The sequence below is a fragment of the Trichoplusia ni genome, chromosome 7 (assembly GCF_003590095.1).
Source record: "Trichoplusia ni isolate ovarian cell line Hi5 chromosome 7, tn1, whole genome shotgun sequence".
NCBI classification, from domain to species: domain Eukaryota; kingdom Metazoa; phylum Arthropoda; class Insecta; order Lepidoptera; family Noctuidae; genus Trichoplusia; species Trichoplusia ni.
This window is the reverse complement of record NC_039484.1, coordinates 13131634-13155158: the sequence shown is the minus strand read 5'-3', so window position 1 is coordinate 13155158 and position 23525 is coordinate 13131634. Positions and strand designations below refer to the sequence as shown.

At 34.0% G+C, this 23525-nt stretch overlaps 2 protein-coding genes across 3 annotated transcripts in view; one reads left to right on the top strand and one right to left on the bottom strand.

The window, feature by feature from the left end:
• Positions 1-589: 589 nt before the first annotated feature.
• Positions 590-12315, bottom strand: LOC113495923 (galactosylgalactosylxylosylprotein 3-beta-glucuronosyltransferase S-like). The gene is made up of 4 exons (XM_026874922.1): positions 11977-12315; positions 6258-6521; positions 5056-5326; positions 590-889 (listed from the first exon to the last, which is right to left on the bottom strand). Exons 1-4 carry the CDS (start codon positions 12072-12074, stop codon positions 590-592), a joined length of 933 nt encoding a protein of 310 aa, XP_026730723.1. The 5' UTR covers positions 12075-12315.
• Positions 12316-14197: 1882 nt separating this feature from the next.
• The window catches only part of LOC113496189, a 46400-nt gene continuing 37072 nt past the window's right edge, over positions 14198-23525 (top strand). For both annotated transcript variants that reach the window (XM_026875338.1, XM_026875337.1), the window contains exon 1: positions 14198-14383. The gene's annotated coding sequence lies outside the window, so the exon portion shown is untranslated. The remainder of the gene's footprint in view (positions 14384-23525) is intronic.

The window sequence follows — 23525 nt, the reverse complement described above, 5'->3', positions numbered from 1 at the left end:
TAATAAATAAGAATTGCACAAACCATCTATCTATATTAAAATGTGGCTAAATAATGTAATAAAAATTTACACGAAAAAAACTCAATATTGAGATTGTGAAAGTATCATAAATAAATAATAAAATGTTAATATCTTCGCTTGCCTATATTAATATTTATTATGTTATCTAGATCACAGGATTATATCTATCTAATTTAGTATTAACGTCTATTTATCATCCTTATGTGTTGGCTAATATCGTGAATTATTATTTGAATAATTTGTCTTCTTCGTCGTTTGAATATTTATCGTTTGATATTATAATTCTCACTCAATAAATAAGATTTGCGCTTTCTTTTCACATTTTTTTATTGATTAAACTATCTTTAAAAGCGATGTAAGTCTTCGATGCCCGATTTTACGATTCAAGCGACGCAACGAGTTTTTTATAGACTCGCATAGTACATGTGGGTATTGGAACTGCATTAGTCCTGAACAATTATAAGTAACTTATAAAATTGTCATCTATAATAACAGTGATGTCCGTCGCTATCGCTTGCTTGAGGCAAAAAGCATATTAATACCTACATTTAGTGCCGTAGAAAGACAATCAAATAATTATAAGCCCGTTATAATAATCTAAGCACAAGCTATGGAGGTCAATTTTTAGAGATGGTTTCTTATATTTGGCAGTTTTCGTGTGCCAGACGAGTACCTTTGAGCAGTTTGCCGCGAGGGGTTCGATTTCGTCGAGTTTTAGTCCTAAGCTGACTAGGAACCTGTCTTCCTCGTGGCCGGCGATGTAGGGCATGGAGGCTGACGGCTTCATGTACTCGATGTTGATCGCAAAGCCTGCCATGTCCACTGGGAAGGTTCGGGAGCCGGACCACGAGTCGAAGAACGCCACCACCTGGAAATTATAATGGACTTATTTAACGAACATGGGCAGGACTCTGTGTCGGCTGATACTATATTGTATCGCGATCAGCGTGCTTGTGTGCTTCAGATAAAATGACAAGCAACTATCGTAAAAGTGGATGCATCGTCCGTCCTTGGCAGAACGAATACAACAAACGGGATGGATACAGGCGGAAACCGAAACAAGAGTTCTCTTCTGAGAAAGTTACTTGATTTAAAAATGTTTATTACTTTATGCACAGTATCATAGCTGGACAACAGCTCAATTTGTAGATTGACAATTTGAAATATCGTTTCCTAAAGTATTCTGTTTTTTTAAAAAAAGGGTTTTTAAATCTAAAATAAAGTGGTGCCAGAATAATGAATTACAACTTCAGGTGGACATGTTAGCCACGCATCACAAAGCGAAGATTTTAATAGTTTTGGAAACTTACGAACAAACTTGTGCCAAAGAATAGTTTACCCGTGAGCATGAATGGTATTTGTGATCATAAAGGCATCTCTAATTTATTTAAGGACCAATTTATGGTACAGCCTCAGCCCTGTAACATCCAAGGGCGCTTTCTTCAAAAGACCTCGTGCTGATACTGTCATGTCCGACATGAATACTTTGGTTCGTGCGAAGGATATTGTAGCAATAATTAATGGTATGAAGAGAGGGAAGTCACCTGGGCATGACGGTCTCAGCATAGAGCATTTGAGGTTTGCTGGCAAACATCTTCCGCGAGTTTTGGCGATGTTTTATAATTTTTGTATCAGCCACTCATATCTCCCTGATGATTTAATGAAGACGGTTGTTGTACCAATCATCAAAAACAAAACAGGTGACGCCTCCGACGGGTCCAACTACAGGCCCATTTCGCTAGCTACTATCTTAGCGAAGGTGCTGGACAGTCTGCTTGATAAGCAATTGAATAAGCATATGTCATTAAGTGACGCTCAGTTTGGGTTTCAATCCAAACTATCTACTGAGACTGCTATTCTTTGCTCAAGCATACTGTTCAGTACTATACGAGCAGAAAAACGCCAGTATATGCCTGTTTTCTGGACCTGTCGAAGGCATTTGATTTAGTGTCATATGACAGACTATGGGAAAAGATGTTAGCAGAAACAACTGTGCCAGAGGTTACTATTAATCTGTTTAGGTATTGGTACAGCAATCAAATGAATGTTGTGAGGTGGGCAGACTCATATTCTGACGAGTATAGATTAGATTGCGGAGTCAGGCAGGGGGTATAACCTCGCCAAAATTGTTTAATCTGTATATTAATGGGCTGATCGTTGAACTCAGCAAAGCCAATGTTGGGTGTTCCATCAATGGAAACACGACAAATAATATTAGCTACGCAGATGACATGGTTTTGCTGAGTCCTTCGATCAGTGCATTGAACAAATTGATTCGAATTTGTGAAGCATATGCGGCGGCTCATGGGCTCAAGTACAATATTAAAAAAAGTGAATTAATGCTTTTTAAAGCGGGCACTAAAAGTTATGACGTTCCACCAGTCCTACTTAATGGATCACCACTAACATGGGTCAAACAATTTAAGTACTTGGGTCACTGGGTCGTAGATAGTCTGAGTGATGATATGGATCTGGAGAGGGAACGTAGGGCACTGTCGGTTCGATGCAATATGCTGGCTCGTAGGTTTGCACGTTGTTCAAAACCAATTAAAACACGCTATTCAAAGCGTACTGTCAATCTTTTTACACGTGCAGCCTATGGGTCAAGTATACGCAGAAGGCCTACAGTGCCTTACGGGTCCAGTATAATAACGGATACAGGATGCTGTTGGGTCTACCTCGCTTCTGCAGCGCTTCGGGGATGTTCGCAGAGGCTCGTATAGACGACTTTTTGCCATAAGGCGAAAAAGAATTGCATCCCTATTGCGGCGGGTGAGGGATGGCGCTAACAGTTTTCTGGCCGTTGTATCTCAGGACATAAATAATGATATCATGAGGCACTGGATGGCTATACAAAAACCGTCGATTCTTGTTTTTAGCGTTAAGTGAGTTAATGTGTTCCTTAACAGTATTTAAATTGTATTTCTAAATATGACTCTGGTTCGAATAAAGATATTATTATTATTATTATTATTAAAAGCAGTAGCGAGAAATTTACATAAAACAATTCATTGGAATGCAGAGCCACTACGACGTATATAGTTATCGATATTTTTATCTACAAGTACCTACGTGTAAAATAAAAGTTTTGTACATTTAACATTTCTTAAAAATCATGCTGGCTGCAAACGATACTGAGACCAAAACTACTTAAATAATAGTTAGCTCAGAAACAGCTGATACGATTCATTTCTTTAATGAATTGGGGAGCCCTACTCAACACGTGTTTATTGAAAATAAAAGATTATGTCAATTTAGAGAATCACGTAGAAAAAAATAATATAGGTATGTAAAAAAATCCCAAAGTCATATATAATATGAAACTTACTTGAATAAGACGTATAGACTACGTTATATCTGTTAATCATACCTACTCCTATTTATTCTATTGTTATACAGCATTAGCACAAATGGCTGAAAAGCAATCATGGATTGTTTTTAAATATAAATAATGAATGTGTGTTTACTTTTCTATCGATTGTTTATTGTTATTTGATGAGGACCTCCTTCGACCTTATCATTGCTTTTTTTAAAATTAATTATACTGAAATCGGCATAAAGCCTCAACATTTGCCTTAATGCTCTACATTATAACTTAAGTAAGAGTTCATTATAAAGCGGACAAAAAAAAATATACTTCTGATTCAAGAGATATTCTTACAAGCGATGTATTTCAACGCAAAGTAATATATATTTTTTAAAGTTCCATAGCCATATGATAAAAAAACGAAACCGTTTTGCATTCGACGTGTCATGTGACAGCACACACGCTTTATAGTGCATTTAGATTTTTACACAGAAATTAATAAAAACACCATGTATTTCGAAGGATTCCGCGTACTGAAAACTAAAACCGAATTTTTTTTTTATCAATTCCATACTTGTGGGGTATCCATGGATAAGGCTGAAAAATGCTGAATGTTTTTCAAATTAAATAGTTTGCGCGATAAACAGTTTTCAAAGTGATAGAATGTCCGTAACTTCAAACATGAACGATAGTAGTAAAAACAAATATGTTGTACATTACCATTGGTATAAAAGCCCGTTATTTTATAGAAGCTGAAACTTTGTCAGCAGGTGGTCCCAACATAGGTAAGAACAATGGTCGATTATGACATTTGGGTCATGGTGGCTGCCATGGTTGGAACTATCAAGTGTCTGGCTACCCAAGTATTTATATAAAAATCAGATTTTATATCTATCACGTAAGTTAAATTACAATTTAAAAGGTGTCTGGCAAGCGCGATTTTTAATAATATCCAGAAGGTATTAACGAAGAATGGCGCTTTATAATTTAAAATAGTTAGATCGATACTTTTGGCACCTTTAGAAACGGTTAACTGCCAAAGCCACCATGACCCAAACTCCATAATCGTCCATTGTTCTTACCTATGTTGGGAGCATCCGCTGACAAAGCTTCAGATTTTATAAAATAACGTAGGTCTGGGGTGCATGGCTCTTACTCTACATGTCAACTTCTACCAAACAAAACTTGGTTTAAACGTCATCTCGTTAGATTAATCATAAACCGCAATTACCTAATATCAAAATAAATCAAAAACATTTAATACTATTACTGAAATAGCGATAAAACTTACAACGAACTACCAAAACAAATAATAAAAATTTTTGTAATGAAATGCGGCAATTAAAATTATCACTTCCATAAATTTCAGCGATTCAAACTACGTTTTTTTGTATCGATATAAATTCTTGTCTTTGATAGTGGGACAGTGGTATACCCAGCTACACTACAATATTTTCGAGTATAAATCACGGTTATTCGTGTATTGTTCTAATATACAACAGGCAAATTGGACCGTGTTACTATAAGGTGCAGCGCAGACGAAACACTTTTTGTGCTATCGAGTCTGCGGCGCTCAAAAAGTCTGCATGACGCGCGTGTGCGTTACTGCATATAATTGTAGAAGTTCTATTTTCACAGACTAAAAAGTGCGTCACGGATAGTATGTCGTCTATGCTGCACCTAACGATGTCTAGATTTAAAGCTTAAATCCTCTTAGTTTTACATACCTTTCCATCCTTCACAATAGGCGTCGACACCCCATAATCGCCAATCAGTCCAACGGGAAACATGGACACTTTCTTCGTATTCCTGATCTCGTCAAACAGTTGCAGGTCCACCGTGTTGTCGTCATCGCCGAAGTACAATATACCTTCTTGTACGTTCTCCCTCAGCCAAGAGAGAGCTGCGCGCCGGTTGGCAACGCCGCGTGGAAAGTTGGTCCCCCTGTATACGAACGGCTTCGGGCTGGAGATGAATGTGAACGGTAGACCGGAACGTCTGTAATGAGTTTTCAAATATAATTAGTATTAATTAATTTTAGTTGCTTTTATTAATAAAAAAAAAATCAACATAGTAAGCAGATATTATCAAATTGAGAACTTTTTTTTTTATTTGGGATAGCCTCTGTTACCTACGTGATATTCTTAAAGCTATTCGTCTCTACATTCCACTCGATGGTAATATAGAGAGCTTGGGTCCTTGACCGTGAATCGCCACAGTTCTGTACTAACCTGGCTGGTTATAATTATCTCTCAGAGCAATAACAATCAAAATTGCTTCCGTTTTGTGGTAGTTGTACTAATTACACCGATTTTCCTGATTACAGGCATACGAGATGCACAATCTGACTGCACGGATAGCCGAATGGTTCAGGTCAACACACCAAACCCACCGTAAGGCAAGACTTTGCTGCGTATCTTTGTGCGCGTGAGTTGTATGTTTGTAAAACCCCTCGCGAATAAAGGATTAAATTCCTTACTGCGGGATACGTTTTTTTTTTTTTTTATAAAAGAAAGAAATAATGACAGATTACATGTTATGCCCAAACCATCTTAGAGCAAACTATGCACCCAAACTTCGTGAACGCTTTAATGAAATCATCATTGTGCAACTAGGACATATGATTACTTTTCATGTCTTTTTATTTTTGAACAACTCTTGAGTCTCCAGCGAGGTCAAGATCGTTGGAGCTGAATTTTTAAATCAGATCTTTGGAAATAAAGAAACAAAGGCTCCCGGCTTATGAACTGCACTGAGCAAAACGTACTTCTATTGGCATGCTCTCACTCTTGCAAACAAATAAAATACGTAAACAAATAAACAATGAGTCTCATAGTCCAGAGAATTGTTAAAATATTAGTCAGATTCACACATTCCTTGCAAGCTGATAACGGCGAAATTGTTGAATAAATGCGTCATGTTAACCCACCTTAGTAATTTGAGCACTGTATCCGAGCAATGAGGTTGGTCATCGGCTACGATCCAGTGTATCCGCGGCACGTGCATCAGTGTGTGGGCCAGCCTCGTCAGCTCGGGCATCTGCTCCGGCCTCGGGTACGTGGGCGTCACGTAATAAATCATCTTCAATTCCGAAGTCTTGTTCACGTTACTTCTTTCATCGTTGAAGTTCACATAGCACAGTTTGTTCTTCACGTTCACTTTTGATACCAGCATTGAGCCCACATTTTCAATACTGGAAATATAAAATAGTAATGTAGGAAACAGTATATCCGAAATTGAATGCATACTCCATAATATACGCAAAAAAAGATTATAGATCTATTTCACAAACTATAAACGATAGTAAAGTTGATTACACAGAAGATCGGATTACATTTAATAAAAATTCAAGGACACGCCGTTACTTATCACTAATTGTCTTTTTAATTCGGTTGTTACTGAATTCAAGGTAGCAGCCATCCAGGTAGGGCCAAAAGAAAAATGTTTTTTTCTAGTTTTATAACGTTTATACTAGTTACGATAAACTAAATGAAGTGAATTTAAACTGTCTAATTATCAGAGTTCATGATTATTCAGTGTGTAATGAGACTATACTTAAACAGACTGACAGACATCAGAGTTATATAGTAAAGAGTCCTCAAAAAAGCGGTCATCGGTCTTCCTGAATACAGACATCCTGTGATATAGGTATGCTATTAATATTTCTGAATCACTACCAAGAGACTAAATTAAGGAAACTGCATTGTGTAATACACTCATCAACCTTAGTTTAAATATTGTGTTAATTACCTAAAAATATAACCACTTCATAGAGTGACCTGGTAAAGTCATTTAGGTAAGTCGCTATCAATTGTTTCTTAATACATCGCGTTTCACCCGTTGTCCTATAGTTATAATCTTTAGATCAATACATACGATCGACTAAGTTATTACCTTGGTGGAAGGAAATGTTGTAAAACACGTTACTTATAAGTTTCATGTTTATAATGTATCTGGAGTATGATTAAATAATTACTTTGATTGTCTTGCTATGAAACAACGTCCATACTTAATTAGTCACGGGAAAAAATTGTTAAACAACAAGTAATAATCAAATAATCATTTATTATATTAGGCCAATATTCTTCGTCAACTATTTCACTACCCCTATACACGTACCGTTAAAGATATATCATTCATACGAAAGTTCAAAAGGAAGTTGGTAAGATACGGTACAAGTCTGGCACACGTATGTTTTATAATATTCGGAATAGCACATGTGTTTTTACCCCGACAAGGTCTGTAGGGTAATAAAGGCTAAGTTCATTCATTTCGTGATAGAAAACAAACATTGACAGGTAAAAGCGGAAGACGACCTAACATGCATATAATAATATCAGCCTATACGTCCAACAGTTGGGCGCAGGCCTCTTCCCGAATAGGAATGGTTTCAGATCACCACGCTAGCTCACTGCGGGTTGGCAATTTCATATTCCATAATTCGGAACCAAACTTTCCCCACAATGTGTTCTTCCACCGTTTGTCAGTGGTGTCTTAGAATAATTACGAAAGAAGATAAAGCTTTGAATAAGTCACATCGGTATTTTGCCTGCTTGGGGATCGCGCCTGCACCTTGTGTACCAGAAGGTACCATAAAACCAGACGGCTACAACGACACCTGCAGCTTGTAAACTTGACACTACTCTTGGGAATATATATTCTTTCTATGGGCCATAGCATCTCATAAAACAATGGCAAGAAGAGTATAGAAAGTAATGCTAATGCTAAGCTATTCATGTACTACAGAAAGTAATATGTCATCGATGTCTCTGTCACTGTTATGTAACAGAAGTCATTTTATAACGTCACGGCAATTTTCATTACAATCATACTTTAAATGGTCGAAACTTTCACAGGCCCCTGGGAGGTAAACATTTAGCACGCTATAACGTTATCAAGGTTAAACGTAATTATCATTTCTCATTGTTTTGGATACCTTTTGTTTACAATATATTACTATGTACTTAGCTGCTCTGAGAAGTCAAACAATAGGTAGGCGTAAAGACAGGAATCGTTCGACAGCCTTGAAAGATTTCGCATGTAGGTAAAACAAAAGAACTGCGTACAGTGCGTACACATATATAGACCGAATAGAAGAATACAAAATCAATACTATAACACTAAATTATCTAGGAAATCCTTAAGAATAATAAGTTACGTATGGGTAGTGAGTTCTTGATATCCCCTGTTCCTAGCGAAATACTGGTCAAACTAGTAATAAAACAGATCCCTAAATAATGAATACTGATCAAGCTCTTTATTTTGATATTGGTGTTAAATTCAAAAGTCAAGGTCCGAAACCCGCAGGGGATGCCCTTTGCTCTCGTTGCTGACTCTATATCATTTAACTAGCGATGGCTGGTGCCAACATAGTCCGGTGAAGCAGTTGCAGCCTTCATCGAGGCTAAATGCGGCGGACCACTCAAAAAAAGAAACCTGATATCAATTTTATTTTATTTCAATATTCTCTTATTATTTCATTGAGAGAAAGCAAGCTTTATTACCTTATAAGCTCGTGGCTCAGCTATAACCGCATAAGTGATTCGATCACAGCTTAAGCTATGCTTGAGCGGTTGGTCCGTAGATGGGTGACCATCTTTGTCATAACGAGTTCCTCCGTGTTTCGGAAGGCACGTTAGATTCTGGGTCCCGGCTGTTATTCCTACATCTTTGACAGTAGTTACGGGTAGGTAGTCAGAAGCTTGAAAAGTCTGACAACCAGTCGCTCCTTGTAAAACACTGGTACTTAGCTGAAACCGGTTGGACTGGTAGCCGACCCCAACATAGTTGAGAAAAGGCTAGGCCGATGAAGCTTTTTCTAGCATTTAATTAAAACAAAAAACTTATATTAATCAAGAGGAATTTATATACATAATAATAATACAAAACAACTGTAAACAATTGTTTACCGAATGAAGAAGCAACAAACAAGTCGGGTAAAACAAATAACGGTTAAACAAGTCTTTAAAATGTTTAATAACTTCCACGAGTATATCACAAATCAATAGGTACTTAACCTATTGATTTGTGAGTGCGAAGCCGCGGAAATCAGGTAGAGTTATTACGAGAAGAGGTTATAAGTAATAATTGCAAGTTTAAATATTGTTCATGATCTCTTTACAATATTGTACACAGTTCCAATGCCGAACACGGCATAGCCATACCAGACCGATATTTATTTAAAAAGCATTTTTTTAACAGACATTATCATATTTCGATGCGAGTTTCCACCGGTGAAAGGCAAAGCGCATTTCACTACGCGGAAAACGAAATTGAAAACCCCTTCATGGAAATAGTTTATATTTCCCAACAAATTATGTCAGTCAGAGGTAGAAACTGTAGGAAGTGTGCCGTCCGTGTACTTTGTGTGCATACGGTGCGGACGCAAAACGTTTCCGTTAAGCGGAATTAGACCTTTTGGTTGGTTGCATATAATTGCGTTCCTGTATCTACACGAACTACAATATTTTGTAGTATTATGTTTTTGTATGCGTGCTCTTGTGGATATAGGTCATACAGGGTAGCGCATGCGTTAAAACCCGAGGTCGCAGGACCCTGGTCGAGCATGCGCCTGCATCTCACACGCTGCACGCAGAAGCCGTCTTGAGCGACAATAGTGCAAGTAAATCTCGTGTTTACATTAATGTAATGTAAATAATCAAAGCATCATATTGCTTAAAAGTGATTTTTTTTTCTACGTGCAGTTTTCTACGTAATGCCGATGCCGCCGGTTCGACAATCACGCCGCCGAAAATGTTTACACGAAGTTTGGAGAAGAAGACTTCGTTGTTTACCAACTTTAAGTACAGCAATTATATTTGACGAAATGTGGATAAACAACAAACAACAAGTAAATATTAACAGATAGAGTTCAATGTCAATAAAGGAATGACATCTGACCTTTTTTAATAGTTTTTTGGTCATAATTTGTGAAAATTAGCTAAAATTGGTGTTGAATATCATTGAATACACAAAGAATCAGTTGTTTTGTTGTTTATAGCCATAATAATGTGGTTTAAATGCTTTCAAAGTGTTTATTTTATGGTTTATTATTTCTTAATCGATAATTTTCACTGAATTAATTACTTACAGAGATTTTTTAATCTTACAGTGAACATTATTGATCATTGGATATTATTAGACTTTCATATACAATTAAATATTAGTTTTGTGTTAAAATAAATGTGTAGAGGTGACCTAGGGGATCAATATGCTGATTCGGACAGTTCAAAATCTATGCAGACAAGTACCTGGCATGACAGTGTGGTATCAAAGTTATATGTGCATCATATGACAACCAGAAATACAAAGACATTGGAATGGCCTTAAATGTTCTAGTGTGCTATTGTTTCCTTCTTGCCTTTCAGTGAGACAGTTAAAGACCAAATTTTGGGAGATACAAATGCAAATATTTTTGTGTATTAATGTTTTCTTTAACCGTTATTTCAATCATGTCGCCCCTAGGTCATTATCAACCGTTTATTGACATTGGCTTTAATTTTAAGCTTCTTGTTATGTGACGGCCTGTGAATAATGCATCATTTACAAGCTATAGCTTGTAAAGATGCTCATTAGAGTAAATATGTGTCTATTTCTCTTTTTAGAAAATCTGATTCGATTCAGTTTTAAATATAAATGTGAATAATATCATTTTCACTGTTTTAAAATAGAACAAAGTCAGTTTAAAGAACCGGCACTGGATTTCTTTAAGCAGTGACTACTTGAATTAAATAATTTCTTTTACTGATTTGATATTTACAGAAAAACAAGCTTCTTTTTGTATCTGAACACTTTCTTAACAACATGATATTAAATGTGTATTTTCAATGCAGTTTAGTTCAATATTATTGTTAATTATGGTCTTTCAATTTAATTTTGTTGCATTTTAATGTTGAGATTTTGTAGGTGATAGCTTATTCTGAGAGGAGATTCTCTGTGCATTTAGAAGGGAAATCTTTGTAGTGTCATGCCATTTGGCGTTGTCTCATTGGTATACACTTTTAAAATGAGAAAATTGATTGCCAGATAGGCAGATATAAATTTAAAAACTTGGTATACAGCTTATGAGGTGTACCTATAAGTAAATTATTTCAATTACAACTCCACTTGATAGAATATATTTCATTGCAACGTTTTAGTGTTTTAAAGATTTATAATAATTTTGAGTAGTGACAACATGCCTTGAAGGACATTACATTATATTTATTGAATAGATAATTCATGTACAAAGGTTACAAGGTGACCTAAGGACTGAGTACCAATATTTTTTAAAAGCTAATATAAACTTTGGAACTAACAATACTTATAATAGACTTTTTGTTTCAATTTAGATAAAAGAGTTCAATTTCTTCATAGGACTTACTGAAAATTTATTTTTTTTGCAAATATTGAAGCTTAAAACAGTTTTTAAATAACTCTAAATTAATTAATTTAAGGAGTTCAGTTGATTGAATTACGCCGGTAAAATATTCTGACCTGTATTCATTAGGTATTTTAATGGTTGCTGGTTTGCAGAAACTATTTTGTTTAATTTCAATTGAAGAGATACTTAGGGAATTTATCGACAAGGACAATTGTATTTGCGTCATTAAAAAGTATAGTATGTTTACATTCGTGGGAATTAGTGTGTTATATAAATATTGAATTACCTTACGATCTCCATGTTCGCCCAGAAAAATACAAAAATTATAGCACTCAAAATAATAACCAACACAAATGTCTTTTTAAATAAATTAAACGATTTCATTATAACAAATTGTACAAACGCCACTATGTGATTTTTTCTGTTATATTTACTTTAATAAGATTATAGGCACGTTTCACCAACAAATTTTAAAAAAATCACTGTGTGAAACATGTTCCAACTTAAAAAATCATAAAACTATTAACTAACAGGCAGACCTAACAGTTGCCTTTGACAATGTTCTGCTATAAACCAGTCTGTCTGTCAGTCTTTGTCAGAGACTCAGAGTGTCAGTGAGTTTTCAGTTTAGTAAAGAAATACTACTTCGATGTCACTTACAATAATCGAATAAAGTAAAATTGATTTTCGCTTTGAAATAAAGTTAAAATTGAATGTTATTTTATAATATTTTATATTAGTACCTAACATTACTAACTAATTTTTGGTAATGAGACTTTAGGCTTCAATTGATTACTTAGACGTTTAATTATATCACCGATAACTTGATTTCTTTTTTGATAAGTAAAAATAATCATTTATATTAGAAGCGAAAAGTTTTGATTTAATAAACGTGTAGATCACAGAAATAGATATTAGATTTTCGTTGCAGGAATGTTACAATAATTTGGCAAGTATTCGATTAAAGTTCTATTCTAAGTGTACATCACTATATTCTTTTTCTCACTCTTGCAAGTATTATTTACTACAAATAGGATTTGTATGTGAGATATTTTTTTTCAAATTAAATTGAATAAGCTCACTGCTGTTGTTAATACCTATAACATAACTAAAAAACTTTTCATTTTTTTTTAATACCTATATAAAGTTATGATTTTGACCGGAAATGAAATGTTGACTATTTTGTCGAACTTCAGACCATGACATTTGACAGACTTTCTTGTCCATGCTTCGGCCACGAAGATATTTTTATTTTGACATTTCTGACGTCACGAGTAAGCATCATGATTGCAACCTAAAAAAATGAGATGGATGAGTATTTTTTAAAATCATAGACCTACTGCATATTCGGTCAAGTAAAAACACTATAAATAATTAGAATTTGCTGTTTATTATAATATTTTCGAAGGATAATTTACTTACTCAACTGTTATGAATACTTTCTAGGATTAAGGATTATACGCTTTTGGCACAAAGAAATTACTTGTTTAACTTGTTTGATTATACCTTTGTCGAATTTTATTCTTTATGGAAGTAATAGTTTTATAAAAACAATGTTTGATTAAAACATGTGTTTGCCATTTTATTATAAACTGAGCAGATTATATTATATACAACTTTTTAAAATTAAGGGAGACGTAGATAGCAATCCTGCCTGTTCTCGTTTATTCAAGAAGATTCAGTTGACAAACTTTCGATCAGCTTTGATTGAGATTTTGAGTCTCAACTCATTTTATAGTAAACGACATCATGAAAGTGACCTTTGACTAATTTGTCTGATATCTGCGGAATGAACTTTTGACCTTTGATATTTATAAAATATCAGACTTCTTGTTAGTTGTTGATACATGAATTATATACTGGCTATTAAATATGAGTGGGTGTATTTCGAGCCACTTGAATCTCTTGTTATTGATTATTGCGAATGTTTATTTCCGTCTCTGTTTTGACCCAGAAAAGCAATTAGTAGCAGGTTTTCAGCCGTTTACATGTTGTAGTATTTATTTAACTGAAGTATTCAGGTACTTAAACAGATTTAAAAGCTTTGCTTTAGAAGTAATTTTATATTTCGCTGTTTATCATACTCGTATCTGTTTATATCATTGTATTAATAAAGATTTCAAGGAAATTTTATTGAAAGGCCATATTATAAAAATATGTGTTTGTATTTCATGAAGTCGTTTGTTTTTGTATACAGTTTATTGATTGTAATGAAGTATGATTTTTGTAAATAGTATTTAACCGAATAAAGTACAAAGTTTAATAAATAACTTAATTTTGAAATATTGTGTTTTGATAATTGGAATACATATTTTAGAATTTAAGTAACATAATATTTTTTAAGTATGCTCATTAGGTAATTTCATTCCAAATTTTACACAAATGCACGTAAATTACCAAAAAAAATTGGTAATTTTTTAGACTTGTAAATCCTTGTTCCCAAAAAATCTTTAGTGGTACGAAGTACTTCCCAAAATAATTGATTAATTTTATCTCTTATGTTGGCTATGTGGATCGTTGTCAACAACTTCAGTGTGGTTGTACGATAGTGATTGCGCGTAGTGTTATTGTTTTGTGGAAAAAATTGTGAAACTTAACTAAATCCTACAAAATCAGTGTGAAATTTTGGTTCAGTTTTTATCTCTCTTCATCTATCTTTATTTTTTTTGTGGAACATGTTACCTTTGAGCGAGGTAAGTACAATTTTAAGCTACATCAACATCAGCGTATAGGGCGGTACGATAGTGTGGCAATTGACAGCATTTCTTGTTCTACAGCATTTTTTATCAATAAAATAGATCGTGATTCTTCGGTAAACAACATTATATGTCTATTCCTACTTCCATTGAGGTCAGTAGTTCGATTCAGAAGCTATTTTCGAAGTTTTCAGATATGCATCCTCCATATTTTACTGCTACGTGCATGGTACCAACTACATAATATAAGTAGGTATAGAGGCTTTTTTAGTTTGTGTGCTCAATATTTCGAACATTTTCACTAGCATCGGTTGAGAAATAATAACGATTTGGAATAAAAGCGACGTCCTAACAATCAAGACTACGCAATAATATTTCACAAAAAAATGGCTCTATAAATTATTTGAGAATAATACGATAAATATAACATTTTCTCAAATGTATTTGATTACCAAGGCCAATAATACCGAACATTTATTAAATTTACCTTGGTAAGGTCATCCATAATTTTCTCAAGGGACAAAAATTATGATGGATCCTTTAAATATACCTCATGTATACCAAAATCCCTGTATAAAATAAGAAACCCTGTGTCAACTCGAACTGACAAAGGAATCAATATACAAAATGAGTTCTGCTAGTAAGTTAGTTAAAATCAATACATTGGCTGTTTCATCTACCCATATAGCATAATACAGATACAGATTCTGTCACTAGGCCTTCCAAAACACGTCTTTTCTTATTTATTTTGGTACCTTCTTATCTACTTGGAGAAATAATCAGGTTATGACCACTAGATGGCGCTAGCAGTCTCCCACACTAAAGGAATATTCCAACTGCCTTCATTGGGACAAAAGAACTTGCTCAAAGCTTCAATGGAGGCTCAATACATAGTAAACATAATATTTTGCATGGTCAGATTGAATGTGATCTACCAAGTCATCAAATACATTCAGGTTATGGCAATGATGACTGAACTCATATACACTTTGTAATACTAAGTCTTAATATGTCTTCAGTCTTTAAATAACATTGTATTCAGTTCTAACATTCAATTAAAATTAAATGAAATCAAATTTGTTAGTAATAGTACTGTTGCAGACTTTAACCCTAAATGGTGCTGTACAGTGACAGAAAACTTATATTGCAATCATGCAATAAGTAGTTACATCCTGTTGGATCTTATTATGATCTTTTATCATTGCTTGAAATAAGCTGAGCTTTTATTCCATTGTAACCCTTCAAATATAAAGATATTTGTAAGTTAGACCCGCAAATATCTTCAAATGTAAAGATATTTGTAGGGTTACCATCAAGTTATTGTAAAGATATTCCAATCTTCTAAAATATGAAACATTTTTCTCATATTTTTGGATATCTACTAAAATTGTATTCACAGTCATTATAATATATAACACTCCATACAACTGTGTTAGTGATTGCGGTCAAGTACCAGTTGGTACATGTCTCAAGTGCAGTATTATTCTATTACTGCCCCACTTGCACTGTCCCCCTGCACTTACGACCCTTGACAGGCAGTTAGGTCATTCATAACACTCAACAAGACATCCGAATCAACTTCTCACTTTGAGGCAAAAACAACTCCGGTTACCTCTGAATTTCATGCAATAAGTACAAAAACTTGTTCTTGTTCTTGTTAGAAAATATACATGTTATGTTATATTGACGAAAAATCTATAATCATTGTATTTTTCTTTATTTTGTTTGGGATAATCAAAATCATCTCAAAAGAATATCATTTTACCTTTATTAATGCATGGATGTTCTGAAAATCATAAGAAAAATTCATGCTTGTTAGATTTGAAGGCCACTCCTGAGGGTGTAAATAAAATACAAAAAAAAAATAAGAAAGTCCTGATCTCATCCCATGCTTATTAATATTCCTGAGGAGATTCTTCTGAGCCCTGAGTTGTTTCCCTGAGTTCTCAAATAATCATTTTTTTAGTAGCTTGAGAAACAACTATAATACCCTTATATTCTTTACTTGAATGTTTATAAACCAGGAAATATTTTAGTTTTATACCAAGGTCTGTCCAGCAGACAGTCACTCATCTGCTGGACGGATACATCATCCTCCAACAACTATTAAAAGATCGAAGTCGCGCGTTAAATACATAAAGATTTATCTATAAAAGTGCTTTCATTGCCACACTATTTAACCAAGTACATAGGAATAATTATAATTAATAATGTTATTATTATATAAGCATTGGGAGCATAGAAAAAAAAACAAATATATCTTGAAATACTTTGATTAGGGACATTGCATGACATAGGAAATTTCGTATTATAGAATTAATAGTAATAGCTGGTTTTAAGGGAATAATCGTTGTATGGCAGTTTTTGTGGTTGAGGAGAATGTATAGAAGTAATCAGGTACCGTCAATATATATATACATTTAAATACGGCGCAAAAATCCCGAGCCCCACCACACCATACGTTTGAAATTTTATCAGTCTATGAGTCTATTTGGCGCTAAATCACACGAAAACTCATGAACAATCAAAACATACTGAAATAATAATTCTTTATACTTATTTCTGAAGACATATCCTTTGAATGAGTTTAAGCTTAGTCAATCAATACCTTTATGTCAGAAACTGACCGACTTAAGTCGTAAGTCGGTATGAAAATGGCTGACATAGGGAATTATTAAAAATACAAGTATTGTTGTAACTTTAGTACCGTATCGTCGTATTATCGAAATAAATTGATATTAGGCATCTAATTGAACTCAAGTGATTCGAGTTATTGCTTGTAGATTGCTAGTAAGCATAAATGTAGTTCAGAACAAGGCAATGTTAAATGTAGTCAAAATTAGACACCGAATTTCACGTACAAAAAAAAAGCATATTATTCCACCAATTGTATAATATTACATGGTGTGCCCAAGTTAGGTAATTATTTTAAAGTTAACCTTGTTTAATGAACCTTGAGCAAGAGTAGCAAGGCATGTATTTCGTTTACGAATTGAAAGATTCAGAGAGATATTCTCCCGGCGCTTTGATACCAAAGTGTTTTGAATTCGGTATTCATATGGTCGTTTTGTCTGCCTTTTTATACATTTATCTGCTGTTTTTATAATGAGGACAGTTGACCTTCGAACATGATATTATGAACGAAAACCTATTCACTGACTGTGGGAAAGGGTTACATTTTATGGTCTTATTGTGTTTTAGTTGAAAGTAAGGGAATTAAGCCGTGACACCTGCTCTTATAGTCGTCATGTTCAAATAGTAACGTAAAATTATTGTGTCAGTAACAACATGTGTAAATTCAAATCTTTTAGTGTTAGCCAAGTAGTGTTTGCACTTACGATAGTACGTAGAAAATCAAGGATCTCGTTAATATATATTACTACTATTGTGTTGGTGTGCTTAGTTCATTCATCTATAAAAAATCTTCGGCTGAGGAAGTAACGGGATCTTTCGAAAGGTGGTCAAAATTAGGCGAATTAGTCTGTCGTATAGTCACGGAAACTTGCGAATGAGGGTGAAAAAACAAATTAATCGGTCGTACTTATACAAATCATTCGGGATGAGGTAGTTTAAGACGAGCGATGAACCTGTTAAATATGTAGCAAAAGAGTACGATAAAAATGACTGAAAAAGTAAATGTCCGCAGAAAAGCGAATAAATAGGTATTCCTCGAAATAGGAAGACAAGATTTTTAGAAAAATGCAGTAAATATTTTCGTTTCTACAAGTTCGGCACTTATAGTAAGAAAATGCTATGATTATAAAATATGTATTTTGAATAAGTAAAGCACTTAGGTTAATCGGTAAAACTTCATCCGTACATCGTATTCACTGCTTCGACGGGATTTATTTTAGTCTGCAAAAAACGAATACAAAAAATAATTTAGAACAAGCAAGGTAAAATACAAAAAGGAATTGAAACGGAAGAATCTATATCAACATCTTACTGCGAATGGTTTTAATAGGAATAAACTTTTAATATTCTTCCTTTCATTAATCATTTCCATAGGCCTCAAAGATATGTTAATGGATTTATCCGCCATCACGTCGACCGTTACTCGAAAGACCGATTGAATTGACCGATCGCTTATCTTGCCCTCAACAAAGAATAGTCAACGTTTCTTTACAAGTCGCCTCTCCTACCATATTACACTATTAAGATAATTTTAGTCTCTTTGACATTTTTCCATTCGAACCTGTAAGATTTTATAATCGCTTGTTTCTGTCAGTACCTCATACGCGGGGATCAGATGACACAGAATGGGATGGATTCGTATTAATATGTTCTCATTGTTGTCCCGTGCTCCGATTATTGTTTCCCGAATGACAACTAATTATAATAGTGTCTTTTTTGTGTCAAAGACCGTTGACCAATGAACAACAAAGTCTTCGATAAAAGTACGATAAGGTTACAGTAATAGACACCCTAGTGACTGTTGCTTGGGCCTATAAATAGCCGTAACCACGTCCTTACTGTTTCTTTTGCTTTAATTAATCAAATACTTTAGTACGAAGGAGAGCATTTGATGATGAACTGTAAGTAGGCAAATTGGTAACGAAATTATTTGTATTTATTTCAGTTTCAGAAAATTTCTAGAAGATCTTGATTAATAAAACTCTAATGTTTATGTTTGGTAAATTCAACGTTGTCTTAGCACCATGATAGCCCTTGTGTACCGAATGTAAATCATAACGCTTTCTTTACCGAATTAAAGATAACGCTTAGTCCATATTCTTGGTAAATAACACGAGACGGGATAATCACATTAACTTGTCGTACCGTACCGTATTTTACGGGGAATTAATTTTATTACCTATATTATTCGACAACTTGAAGCGATGTACTAATAAAAATCCAAAATATAGTTCCATAACAGAAAATTAGACCACGAGTTAGTTACTAACAAAAGGATAAGATTATACGCATGTATACTGAAATCATTCCCTTACTATTCTAATAACCTTATGAACAGTTAAAATTGTGATGAAAACATCTTTGTTCTATAAGTATTACAAAGAAGTGCCACCCTTGATTCGTTGATAAATCTTGCTTGATAAATTTAGCCTATAGGATGAGAGCTCGCTCGCTGTTGATCGAAGGCTATCTGACTGTCGATCGTCTTCAGACGAAGCTAAGATGTAATCGACTCGGTGAGAGCCGAGTTCCTCATCAGTTTTAAGCTTTTTATAATCTTGAGCATTAGTGTGGAGTGGAAGCCTCATGTCTTGGATCTACGTTACTTACTACGTTTAACTATTTGATGAAATAGTTTTTCATTTGGTTTCAGTACTATAGTGCATAATACTAACTGAGAATTAAATTCTATAGGTAACTGACATATTTGCGCTTCTCCTAGTTTTCTTTTTTGCCTAAATGTATCTAAATAATGTATCAAAATCAGTAACGATTTTTCAATATATAAATTGAACAAATTAAAAAAAAAGGATATTTGTCCACATACCTATACCTGCATATATATATATGTATTGATTAAAAGCCGAAAGTTTTATGAAAACCATCTGTTGTGTTGCTATATTGTAATAAAACGTTGTCACAGTAAATCCAAAGCGCAGGTGCAACCAGCTATCATATTTTACCAACTTTTCCGGGTTACCGCAATTAGGCTGGACTTTATTGCTTAGAACTTTTCCATGATGTATTGGGATTTAAAAGCTTATCGGTCGTCTTGCAACTAATGTTATAAAGTACTCTTGATATCCCCAAAATTATTTGTGCCAAATAAAATTACTTGTTACTCGGGGTAAATAAATTTGAACTGAGTAGAAATTTGTTACTAGAATTTACATTCGTAGATTACTGCGTGACACCAATTCAACTGATCAATATGTCAAAAGGAATTTGAATAATTATGACAAGATAAAACAATAGTCATACTTTATTATACTAGACCACTTACATTTAGGCCAAAGTAGATATGCGCTAATTATGTTAGGAGTATTGAGACAATAAATGAGGGCATTAGAATCCCTTTATTGTGAGTATATTTCGACGGGTGTTTTGAATGAAATATCAACATTTAAATCGTAAATTTTTATATATTTCAAGAAATGGGATTTGTTTTTTAAGAAACCGATTCGATATTTAAACCTGTCTGGAAAGTTCGCTAATTTTAACTTGTACCATTTTGTTTATGATTATGTAGTATTCGTTTGATGTTTAAATTATACGTTAAAAGGCATTTGTTTTTGGATTGGGCTACGTATAAGTAAAGATGTGTGTCGTACTTTGTACCGTATTTGATATCCTTACGAGTACATGCCTTTGTCTTATTTTATTTTCAAAATTTCCCTTAAACGAGTTTCCGTATTATTTATCAAAACTTATTAATTCTAACAAAAGAACATCAAAAACTGTTGTAGTAGAATTTAATCCGAAGAGCTTTGTTTCAATTAAAATTGAATTTTACAATCAATAAAAGATTATTGTGAAAAATATTATATACGATCAAATATTTTTTAATCCACAAATGCCTTATAGTAGCTTCTCCACATAAAATCATATTAATTAACCAAAGGTGTGTTGGGCGCAGCTACCTAAAACGCGGTTGATGATATAAGCGTGTTGATTGTGTTATGAAATAAAGACGCGAGGTCAATAAAAACTTACATAACAATCATTTGCATACCGAGTAGGGCCGAGAAAATGATACCGTGCTCGCAACCTCCTTAACTTTGAAGATAGCCCTTTGAATTTTGCAGCTTTGTTTTGACAGTTGGGCGAAAATAATATGGATTTAAAGCGCCAAGTGACTGAGTACCTATATATTATACATCCTTATTCCTTAACTTGTTCATTACCTAGTGATTCAATGGATAAAGTCGATCTGTTGTAGGGTTTTTGAAATTTTGTAATCGTTTGATATTGACCAGCCTATCTTGGTCTAAATAAATTGATGACCAGGTGTTTAATTGCCATATTTTATTAAATTTTGAAGTAAATTATCTTTTAAGTATTTTTAGACAGTTATTTTTACAAACATATACATTTACGAGCCTCAAGCTTTAAAACTATTTTTGCATTGTTGTTCAAACAATATTAGGTACCCTATAACCGTCTAAATTTATCTGTGCTTTTACGAGGAAATAAATACACAACCATACTCCATATCCTAATATTTTTGAACTTGGAGTTATTCAAATTGAGTTTGTATCACCACGTGTAATACTTAACTAACTGGAACTGGTTTAAGTGTATTAATTCACAACACGGGCTGCCTTTTTTATTCGAGGGATAATTTTATGAGAACAGTCTAGTCTTCATTAATCTCTCACTTGGGGACATTGAGCCAACATGTAGAGACCAGGTTTAGAACTGGAATATATAATGTGATATATGATATCTACCGGTCACCTACCACTGGTTTATCGAATAATAGAAGAAATAAGAAAAACAATCTATCAATAATTTTTTTGCGTAAAACTACGTACAACTGACTTTAAATAAACTAAGCCAAACTTGATGATTTTTATGAGACGTATTGAAATGGTTTAATGAAAAAAAAAACATCGGCGAAATGTAAACAGTCCGAAGTTTGAATATCTAACAAAATTACTAAACTAATGTTAACATCGTAACTAGGTAAATAATTATACATGAGAAAACAATATACTGTTTAATCGCGAACTGTGCTTGATATAGTTAGGTGGTTCAACTTAGATCAGCTAAAATTAAGTATGTCCATAACCTGAGGCTAACCCTTTGCTATAGCCGAACTCATACTGTTTCAAAAATTTTGGCGTAAATGGCGTTTAGGCGAAAAATAAAACGAGTGAATGCAATAAAGAAAACTTTGTGTTCAACATCTTTTAAATATTACCAATATTTTCAATTTTGCGGTCGCTGCACTTTATTGTTACCGCTTGTTTCAAAGCATCTTTTATTACTTACCAATTCATTGCAAGCCAGATTGTACTGATTAGTTGAATTTTTATACGTAAGTTACATGCGTTAAAAAATCTGCACATAAAGACAAGTTTAGTTAATTTTCGCGTTATTTTACCGAATTTTAAATGATGACAGATTTATCGTACGATGTGAGAACGGTGTACACACGGATTTATCGGAATCTCCCGATTTGTTTCGGACGCAACCGAAGTCCTTTATCTTGATCGGTAGAGTCGCGTCGCGTTATTCATTTAAATCTACAAATACATGCTAGTAAATATATAGTAAATAGGTTAAATTTGAATTACGGTCGCTGACATAATAGACGGCTGTGTACATCGTACAAAGGTGCAATTAATACTGTTGGCTAGTGCAGAATACTAATACGTCCTTTGTACATATAGTCATGTGCCCAGACCATCATTCTCGTAGTTCGATGGATCGGCATCTAAGACGACAGTCAGTTCAAGCGTATTAAGTGACAAAGAGCAAGGCTTAGGCGCTCATTACTGTTCCCTTGATTTAGTCTCTGAATGCAAAAGCCCTTTGTTACAGCTATTATGTTATTGATTGATTGCAGTTGACAAAATTCAGGTATGACTGAATTTAAGATTCTGAAAGGCAAGTGAAGTAGGTGCATTACGGTCATAGTTCCTGAAAAATATAATTGGAAAACCTCAATTTTAATGGTCATTTCAAACCTAGATATCACATTGGTGAATTGACGTTCTAAAATATTGTTTCTGAATGTCTTGAAGGTACAAAAACAAAATAAATCCATCTTAAACTGTTTTTTTGAAATTACCAAATTAAAAGTCCGTCTTTAACTGTTTGCCAACAGCTTGTTTAACTACCATGTTAAAAGTCCCTAGATTTGTGATCGAACAAAATTTTATAGGTGAGTGAATCATAACCCAAAGACTAAAACATTTTCCTGAGTCCTACCGTCTTATTTCGCGTCGATCGACGGGACTATAAGCCCGCGTATAAGGTTGATACTTATAAACTTAGAAAAGTTAGTATCGGCAAAAATGTTTTATGGTCTAAGTAGAAAAATAGACACCTGCTCTAAGAAAATTAATCCTTTCATCGCGAGCAGTTTCACAAACATTCAAGTCACATGAACAGACTCAGCACAAGCAATAATGGATCACAAAAATGCTTGTCCTAAGCGAGGATCCAACAGCGATACGTCGCCCTCATTGGGTTTTGTTAGCTTTTAGGTACGTGACCA